This window comes from Panthera tigris, chromosome A1 (genome assembly GCF_018350195.1).
Source record: "Panthera tigris isolate Pti1 chromosome A1, P.tigris_Pti1_mat1.1, whole genome shotgun sequence".
Lineage (NCBI taxonomy): Eukaryota > Metazoa > Chordata > Mammalia > Carnivora > Felidae > Panthera > Panthera tigris.
In genome coordinates, this window is record NC_056660.1 from 198,417,428 (window position 1) to 198,427,170 (window position 9,743).

General features: G+C 37.0%; 1 protein-coding gene across 1 annotated transcript in view; it reads right to left on the bottom strand.

The window, feature by feature from the left end:
- NDUFS4 (NADH:ubiquinone oxidoreductase subunit S4) overlaps positions 1 to 6,502 on the bottom strand; it is a 112,675-nt gene extending 106,173 nt beyond the window's left edge. The window contains exon 1 of the mRNA XM_007076646.2: positions 6,383 to 6,502. Within this exon, the coding sequence (XP_007076708.1) occupies positions 6,383 to 6,480 (98 nt within the window). The 5' untranslated portion in view covers positions 6,481 to 6,502. The remainder of the gene's footprint in view (positions 1 to 6,382) is intronic.
- Positions 6,503 to 9,743: the final 3,241 nt, after the last annotated feature.

Here is a 9,743-nt window from a genome sequence, read left to right on the forward strand (position 1 = left end):
ATCCAGTGCATGGGTGAAAAGCATAAAGCTTAATTTAGATTAGGGAAATGTGCAAAGATGGAAGAATTTTTGTTTGTTTCTGGAAATCTCCACCCGACCCCCAAGGAAAAATGCATTTTGAAATCTTTCATGATATAGCATGGAAAGTATTTTAAAACACACAAACGGTAATTTTCAGACCTAGCTTCCGATCAGAATCACCAGAGTTAAGCCTCAAGTTAAACTTACTGAACTAATACATATTGGGGCCAAGGCATCTGAATTTTTTATGCACACAACAGGTGATTCTGATGTACAGCAAGGGTTTAAAAAACCACTAAACTGGAGCATGATCCCATAAAGGAAAAAAATTAAGTCAATGCAAAAAGGTCACATTTGAGCAACTAACTAGTTCTAAAGAACCTAAGGTTGTATTCACCTATCAAAATAAGACAAAAGAAAGAAAATTTGAAACAGGAATTCTGAATTGCTCTCATGCCACTACATAAAAGGCAAAAGAATTAGAATAGTTTGCTAAAATATAAAAATATTTAGATGAAAGTCACTGTCAAGAATCTGGCCACTCCAAAATTCAGGTACAATAAAGTTCCATCAGGGTCTTTGGACACTGCAAACTAAAAAAGAAAAGTTATAATAAGAGCTCATGTATTATATGTAATTATCTATTAACCTTAAAAAAGCTTAAGGTTTTAATCGCAACAAAGTAAATTTCAGCCATCATCAGAGCTTCATTAAGCCTACTTTATTTTACTCAAATCCTAACAGGTTTACTTGGTTGGTATTCAAACTCATGATAAATGAAAAAGGGTAGTGAAACTGCTAAAGAGAGGCAGACCAGTCAAGGAAGGACACAAAAACACTATTAAAAAGCAGACAAAGAACTCAGAAAGTATAGCAGACACTTGATAGTTTTTAAAGGCATCAGAATACAATAACTTTTTCCTAATGATCACTGGAGTAAGAAAAAAAGAAAAATATATTCCATTTACCTTGTTTAAAACATGTATTTATTGCATTTTGTTTAAGGGGGTAAGAAAGTATCATAATCAAGTCACATATACAAAGTTTCTCAGCAAAAATAATTACCAAACTTAGGGGGAAAAATCCTTATTACAAAAAAAAGAAAACAAATTCCTCATTTGGAGACTGTCACTGTACAAAAAGGAACAGTGAAAGTAAAGAGCATCAGATAGTTTCTCAAATAAAGACATCCTGCTAAAAGAAAAACAGAGAAGACACTGAGGTTTTACTCTTAGCAGACATATACTTCTCATTACTAAAGTCAACATGTTCCTTGGCTGCTAAACCAGACTATTTCCTAGCAATGTAAATTTTAAAATGTTTCCTCATCTGAAAAATGAGAAAAATAACACCTAAGTTCATAGGATCACTGTGAGAAATATGTAAGATAATGCAGGTAAAGTCACTGGCTAATACACAGTGGCTAACACACAATGAGAAATAAAGGTCACCTATTATTAATTTGTGCTCAGAACAAATACTATAAAAATGATTCTCAACTTTAGACAACCAAGGGATATATTTTAGAAGCTTTTCCATGTGAAATAGTCTTGTTCTATATTCACCCATGCCCAGAAACTTCTTCAAACATGTCTAACAAAGGAACCAAGTTGCATCTTCTTTCTCCATTAAGCTCAATGTATCATTAATTTTTAAAAACTTCCTGTAAAATAACTTCCAGAAGGCAAGTCTGATAATCACATTTAGTTACTATTATGCCAAGAAAGTTATCATGTTCCATGAACACCCTTTCCCAAATAAATTCATTTCTACCTCTTTATAAAATTTGAATACAAAAGAGTCAGGACACTTGTCAAAGAAATTTCTGAGTACAAAAAAAATCTATTCATAAGTCAACTTCAATCCAGATGTTAATAGAGTTTCAGGTCAATATTTTAATCTCAGACCACTGCAAGTAATTAGAAAAGAATATACGTAGTAGATATTTTATATTCACGCTTATGTAGGTTAGTATTTGGCTTTCACTGATGAGCTTATTAACAGAATTACCACCTATGGCTTCCTGCTTTTCCTCACAATCACACATCTCTAAATACGTATTTACTCACGTACGTGATCAACATTTACTATTATTTGTGAACCATTACACTAGGTGCCATCAAGTATACAAAAATAAATAAAAATTTTTTCCAGCCCTCCAAAAGCCTGTGACCTCACTGATACATTAGTCCATGTGCTAAAACCTGCTCATTTGCATGCATGCGTGTGTGTGTAAAAAAGGTCAATATAGGTTATGTTGAGGCAACCAAAAATTCAAGCATTTTTGTAACTCACAACAAAGATTTCTTTTTATGTTTTTAACATTTATTTATTTTTGACAGAGAGAGAGAGAGAGAGAGAGAGAGAGAGATTGATACAGAGAGAGAGAGAGAGAGAGAGAGAGAGAGAGAGGGAGAGAGAGAGAGAGAAAGAGCATGAGTGGGGGAGGGACAGAGAGAGAGGGAGACACAGAATCGGAAGCAGGCTCCAGGCTCCGAGCTGTCAGCACAGAGCCCAACGCAGGGCTTGAACCCATGAACTGTGAGATCATGACCTGAGCTGAAGTTGGATGCTTAACCGACTGAGCCACCCAGGCATCCCAAAGATTTATTTCTTAGTCACTTTATATTTTATATAACCTGTAAGAATCAGCTTCTAGCTTTGCTCCATGTGATCTTCATTCCAGGATCTAGACTAAAAGAAAAAAATCCCACCTAAAATGTCTATCCTATAGGTGAAGGGAAAAGGGACATGGCAAAACATGGGACAGCTCTTAAAGCTTCTGCCTGACATGGCATATTGTTGCCAGTAACATTTCATTGGCCAAAACAAATCACTTGACTAATGGAGCAGCAATGTATAATCTTGTCACAGAAAATGGAAGCAAATATTTTCAACAATACTACCATCTACCACAATATCTATCACCAAGATTAATGAAAAGAAAAATACTCAGGCTATTCAAACCAATAATAAAGTAGTGTTTATTTAGGTAAAGTTTACTATGTGCCAGACACTATTCTAATATTCATTAGTATTAAAATATTTAATTCTCCTAAGAACTGAACAAAGATCTCTACTACTGCTGAAACCTCATGAACCATTATGGGTATTTCTTAATGAGAAAAATAAGCAAAAGAATTAAACCTATTAAAGGGTATTTTAGAAATATTTCAAGCTCACTAAACTTGGCTTTGATATATTTCAAAGACAGCAAAAGTAGCTGCTTTTCAGAGAGGAATTTATCCATCTTATCTGAAGTAGAAGCCAATAACTGGCTTTAAATGTCCTAAATGTTTCTCAAATTTGGGCTCAGTTTCCCAGTAAGGTGTAATATACACAGAACCCTTGTCAACCTTAGGACTGTCAACTTTAGCACATCTTACTCACTGAAGGTTCCTGGCTTATCTAATGCTGAAAAAGGAAATAGTGTGACACAATAGAGCCAGAGATTGAAACACAAAATAAGGCTCACAAAAAAGATCCAGACATGGGGCACCTGGGTGTCTCAGGTGGTTAAGCATCCGACTCTTGATTTTGGCTCAGGCTCAGGGCATGATCTAATGGTTCATGAGTTTGAGCCCTGCGATGGGCTCTGTGCTGACAGTGTGAAGCCTGCTTAGGATTTTCTCTCTCGTTCTCTCTCTCTCTGCCCCTCCCCAGCTCGTGCTCTCACTCTCAAAATAAATAAATAAACTTAAAAAAAAAAAAAAAAGTCTATACACTTAGTCCTCACCACAGTCATTAATTAACACCCTATGCAGACCCTAAGGAACTGTGTTCGAGGTAAACACAAGATTCAGTTCAAATTGAAAAGTGATGAAACAGGGCTAGGCAATACACAAATAGGTTAAAAAAACAAAACAGAACAAAAAACACTGTATCAAACATGGAGTCCGAAGTATTGCTATTTTGAAAGAGCACCATTTTATCTAGCTTTTAGATTAAAATCCTAAATAGTTAAACTCACCCTGGACAATTCTGTCAGAAAGTCAGGGAAAGTAAGAATAAATGTGGGCCATTTATCCGGTTTTTCCCCCTTCTCATTCAGTCCAGAGAAATGAGAAGCACATGGAAACTGAGACTCACTCTGGAACACGAGCTCAGTAACTAGATCAACGGAATCATCTACACTGTTTAAACAATTTTTCTCCTTGTGTGTATGTTGTTGGGTTTTTTTGGTTTACTCTGGTTTTGTACTAATACACTGTAATTTCATACAAGTTAATGTAACAGCTTCTTTCCTTCTACTCACACTTTCTTCAGTATTTGTTCACTACTCCCTCCTTACCAACTGCCTTACTGATTCTACCCTTCATTTTATTCAAGTGATCTGAAAGGTTACATTATTTGCAAATGTTTTCTAAGCATTACAATAAAATGAATTATCGATTTAGATTATCTTATTAATTGGTACTCTTTCCACACACAACCTTTTCAGATCCTCATTACCTTCAAAACATAATGGAAAGACAATGCTTAAGGATGAAAAGCCAATAATAGGTAAGAGAGAAGGGCCATAAATTTCCCTCAAGGGGAGATGAACATCACTAGTTCTCTGGACAAAAAAATGTGTTACAGAAAGCAAATAAATGGGGGCACCTGGCTAGCTCAGTCAGTAGAGCATGTGACTCCTGGTCTCAGGATTGTGAGTTCCAGCCCCACACTGGGTGTAGAGATTACTTAAAAAATAAAATTTTTAAAAAGCAAATAAATGTGTCATTTGACTTGTGGTTAAAATTTGTTTTCTTTGTCTCTTACGTTTTTTAAAGTGTGAAACAAAGATCACTTTACATAATTTAATATTTTATTTTCAAATCTCTAACACATTTGCAAACAGAAACTCTTCAAATTTGCGTAAGTAGTACTAGGTATCATCAGTTTCTAAAATCCAGTATCTTAACTTCAACTACAATAACTGCTGACAAAATGGCTGACTTAGATATAGAATTTAGTTAGATACACAGTCATGTCTTAATTAGCCATGCACCAGTGGCCCCTTCAACTCTGTTTTGAGTTCTAGGGCTACTGTGAATACATTATTACTTGGGAATGCAAAATTATTCTCCATAATGTCTAGGAGAACAAAAACTAACTTGGATCACCTCTCTTACAGCCCTAAGTCAACCAGTCGGGTATTTTATTTAGAGAAACACTTCCCATTCTTCAAGTCGTCATATGTACAATAGTTCACTACAATTTTTTTTTTTTTTTTTTACCTTTCCCCAATCTTAGCATCGTTATTTTTCAACAATTCTATATTATGTATGTATCCACTATTGCCTTCAAAGCTTTTCATAAGCCACTGACCCTATTCAGGACATTCTTCTCCCCCCCCCCCCAACACACTAAAACCTTAATAAAATTTACCTCATAAATCCTTTCTAATTAACTCTAGTTCTAACGCTCGGGATTCCCTTTATATTTAACACTAAATTAATTAGTATTTGACCAGACCCTCAATTTTTAACCACCCCCATCTGTCCCTGCAGTCTTCCCGTGTTATTCTAAACACTCAGTGTAGTCTCCAGAGCATGCAAAAGGCATTCAATACATGCCCTGATTTATACTAGGTAGCGAAATAGCGATAAAACATAATGCTTTGCAGATAAACACACTACGGTGTTTACATGCTATTGTGTTAGTACCACAGTCAGGAAAATTCGCGTTAAGAGGGAAATCGAGGATTAATGCAGTCAGGAAAAAAAGCACCATCACAAAAACGCTCAAAGCAAAACAACAGCAACAATCTCTGAATTATTGTGAAGCTTTAATAAAATTCTTGATAGGAAACCTCCCGGCATTACCACCAGCCTTTTAAAAATTACCTTCCAATATTACTAGCAATGGTATGTTCACTAACATTGAATTCCAACCAAGCAGGCTGATGAATTAAACAATCTTTCTGTTCAGAAACCCACTAATACCACTTAAAGCCATGTAAGGGAAAGAAGGATTTAACCCCAACAAGGCCTGGAGTGATGGACAAACAGGTGAAAAACGGAGGGGGTGCGTAAAGTGGGGAGAAAAACCAGTGAGACTCCTCCCCTTCTCTGGGGGCTAGGGCTCGGCTCGCAGCCCTGGAGACAACCCCACCCCACAGACCCTCTCTCACAGCAATAGTCCCAAAGTTTCCAAGAAACCAGAGGTCCTCCTCCCCTCATCCCCGCATTCACACCCCCACTCGCCTGGCCAGTGCCCCTGAAAAGCAGCTAGTCCCAAATCCAACCGCCCTCTCCGGAGGAAAGGGTCAGCAGAGAACGCTTTCCCAGAGGCCTTCTCCGGAACCCAGCCAGCAGAGACCTCCCCAAAAGTGGAGAGACCCCAGAAGCTTGAAGAAGAAGCCTGACAATCCTGTTACCTGGTAGGAACCCTGGAAGCGGAAATGGCCGCTACAGCCACTGCCCTTTTCCCCCACAACATTTGCCTCAGCGCCACTGACATTGAGACCGCCGCCATCTTGCTGCAGGCAAACGCCAGAACGGATCACCGGAAGGGACAAACTTCCTTCGTTCTCAAGCTTCTGTGGCTACATCGTAATGAAGTGGGCTTTTGTTAATTTCATTTTTGTTTGGCGTTTTGTTAAATGCTGGAGTTCAGAATAGAGGTAATAGGTTTGATTGAAAGAGATTAGAAGGAAAATGAATGGAAGAAAATGCAGCAGTGCATTGTGTAAATACTACATCCACAAATTGTAATCCTTGTTTGTTGCTAGGACTGGTTGTTTACTGGTTATTCAATGAAAAGAACCCTCCCCCCCCCCACACACACATACACACACAGAAACGCAAAAAACATGGAAATTTTAAACACCTGCAACTCATAATTTTTTCAAAGGGCTGAGCATATTTAGGGCTGAGCCCACTGGAAGAGCCAGAGGGCTCTTTGGGTTCTTGAGAACCTAAAGTAGTACTTTTCCAAAGTGTTGCCAGATTCAGTATGCAAGCCCTCAGGAAAGGGCTGTATTTAGTTTGATGTTGTCTAGTTGTAACGATCATATTTTCCAGTTTGGACACATGGCCCGGAAAAGGATTATTTTTTTGACGTGTAGGTTCATATGAAAAACTAATAGAACACAATATTTGAAATCCCCTGCCTTCCCAGTAAATTCTGATTGTGCGATCATAATACGTACACACCAAGAATATTATTAATGCTTCATGTATATAAAACAAAAATTATCTTCTGAGACAAGTGTTGGAAACATCCTTGTATTGTAAGCTACTGACCTTAAAAACGATTAACTGAATTATTGAAAATAAAAGGTTAGTTTGTGGGGTTTTGTTTTTAAAGAGATTTTTTTTTTTAAGATTCCTGCTTTTAACATTAAGCCCTTGGAAACATAACAATTATTAAAAGAAGAGGATTAACAGGAAGATGGGGGATAACTTGGTTCCGCATTATGACGAATTAAAAGAAAATATATAAGGAAAGAAGGAAAAGAAAGAGATTCAACACTGTAGCACCTTACACCTAGCTCTAAGGAGAGAAAGCCATGTCAAGGGAAAAGGGAAATGAACAGAAAGATGAAGGAAGGCAAAGGATGAATGTCTCAGAGGGAATTTTCTTTTGAAGTTTTTATTTTGAAACAATTATAGATTTCACAGGAAGTTGCAAAAATAGTACAGATTTTTCAGCCAGTTTCTCCCATGGATCGTATCTTCCATAACTCTAGTACATACTAAAGCCAAGAGACTGACATTGATGTAAAATGTTGGGATAGTCCTGTATCATCCTATCACATGTGTTAATTCATGACACCACTACCACAATCAAGATTCAGAATTATTTCAAAAACCACAAAGATCTCCAGAGTGCTACCATTTTATAGTAACTCCCAAGTTACAACTCTTGGTCACCGTTCAGTTGGCCTTTGAACAATGCAGGGGCTCAGGGGAACTGCACAGTTGAAAGTCCACATACAATTTTTGACTCCTCAAAGCTCAACTACTAATAGCCTACTATTGATCAGAAGACTTACCAATGACATAAACAATTAACAGATATTTTGTATAGTTTATACTGTATTGTTACAATAAAGTAAGCTGGAGAAAAAAATATTATTAAGAACTCCTTGTGAGTTTGAGCCCTATGTTAGCCATAGAATTTACTTAAAAAAATAGTTTGTTTTAAAAGGAAAAAATAAAATCATTAGGAAGAGAAAATTCATTTACAGTACTGTACTTATTGAAAAAAAGTTCACATATAAGTGGACCTGCATAGTTCAAACCCATGTTGTTCAAAGTTCAACGGTACTGTTTCCGTTCCTATAATTTGACATTTCAAGTATGTTCCATAAATTGACTCATGTAGTATATGACTTTTTGAGATTGGCTTCTTACACTCAGCATAATGCCCTTGAGAACCATTCAAATTAATGCATATATGAACAGTCCATTTCTTTTTATTGCTGAGTAACATTCCTGGTGTATTAGGACCCTCCAGAAAAGCAAATACAGTAAGATAAATGTATGAGCATGCCTATCTGTTTAACCATTCACCTATTAAAAATTTTTGTTGTTTTCTGTTTTGGGCTATTAAAAATAAAACTGCAGGTTACCTGGGTGGCTCAATCAGTTAAACATCAGACTCTTGGGGTCTGCTCAGGTCATGATCTCATGGTTGTGAGATCAAGCCCCACACTGGGCTCCACGCTGAGCATGGAGTCTGCTTAGGATTCTCTCTCTCCCTCTCTTTAGGCCCCTCCCCTGCTCATGCACATATGCCTGTGCAGGAGCACACTTGCTCTCTCCCTCAAAACAATAGACATTTTAAAAATAAATAAAACTGCTATGAATACTCATTTTTTGGTGTAGGCATAAATTTTCACTTCTCTGGGATAAGTGTTCAAAAGCACGATGCTGGGTCATGTGATACATGTATATTTGTTTTTTTAGGAAACTACTTAATGATTTTTCAAAGCAGTTATACCATTTTACATTCCTACTAGCAATATATGAGAACCAGTTTCTCTTTATCCTCACCAGCGTTTGCTATTTCACTATTTCTTATTTTATCTCGGCTAACATTAGTAGTAGGTATGTCATGATATCTCATCATGGCCTTACTTTACACTCCCCTAATGGCTAATAATATCAAATATCTTTTCATGTGCTTATTTGCCATCTGTATATTCTATTCAGTTAAATGCCTCATGTCTTGTGCTCATTTTCTAATTGCATTATTTGTTTTTGCCTGTTATATTTTAAGAGGTCTTTATATATTCCAAATATGAGTCTTTTATCAGATATGTGGTCTGCAAATATTTTCTCCTGTCTGTAGCTTGTCTTTTCATCCTCTTAACAGGGTCTGTTGCTCAGTAAATGTATTAAATTTTGGTGAAGTCCAGATTAGTCATTTTTTAATTCATGAATTTTGCTTTTGGTGTCATGTCCTCATACTATTCACCAAGTCTATGTCCTAAACATTTTCTCCTATGTTTTCTTCTAAAGGTTTTTTTAGTTTTACCTTTTATGGTTAAGTCTATGGCCTTTTTTTTTGAGTTGCATACTTAGTCAATAAGGTGTGAGGCTTAGGTCAAGTTTCAATTTTTTTACCTGTGGGTATCCAATTGCTCCAGCACTCTACATTAAAAAGACTATCTTTCGGGGCGCCTGGGTGGCTCAGTCGGTTAAGCGTCCGACTTCAGCTCAGGTCACGATCTCGCGGTCCGTGAGTTCGAGCCCCGCGTCGGGCTCTGGGCTGATGGCTCAGAGCCTGGA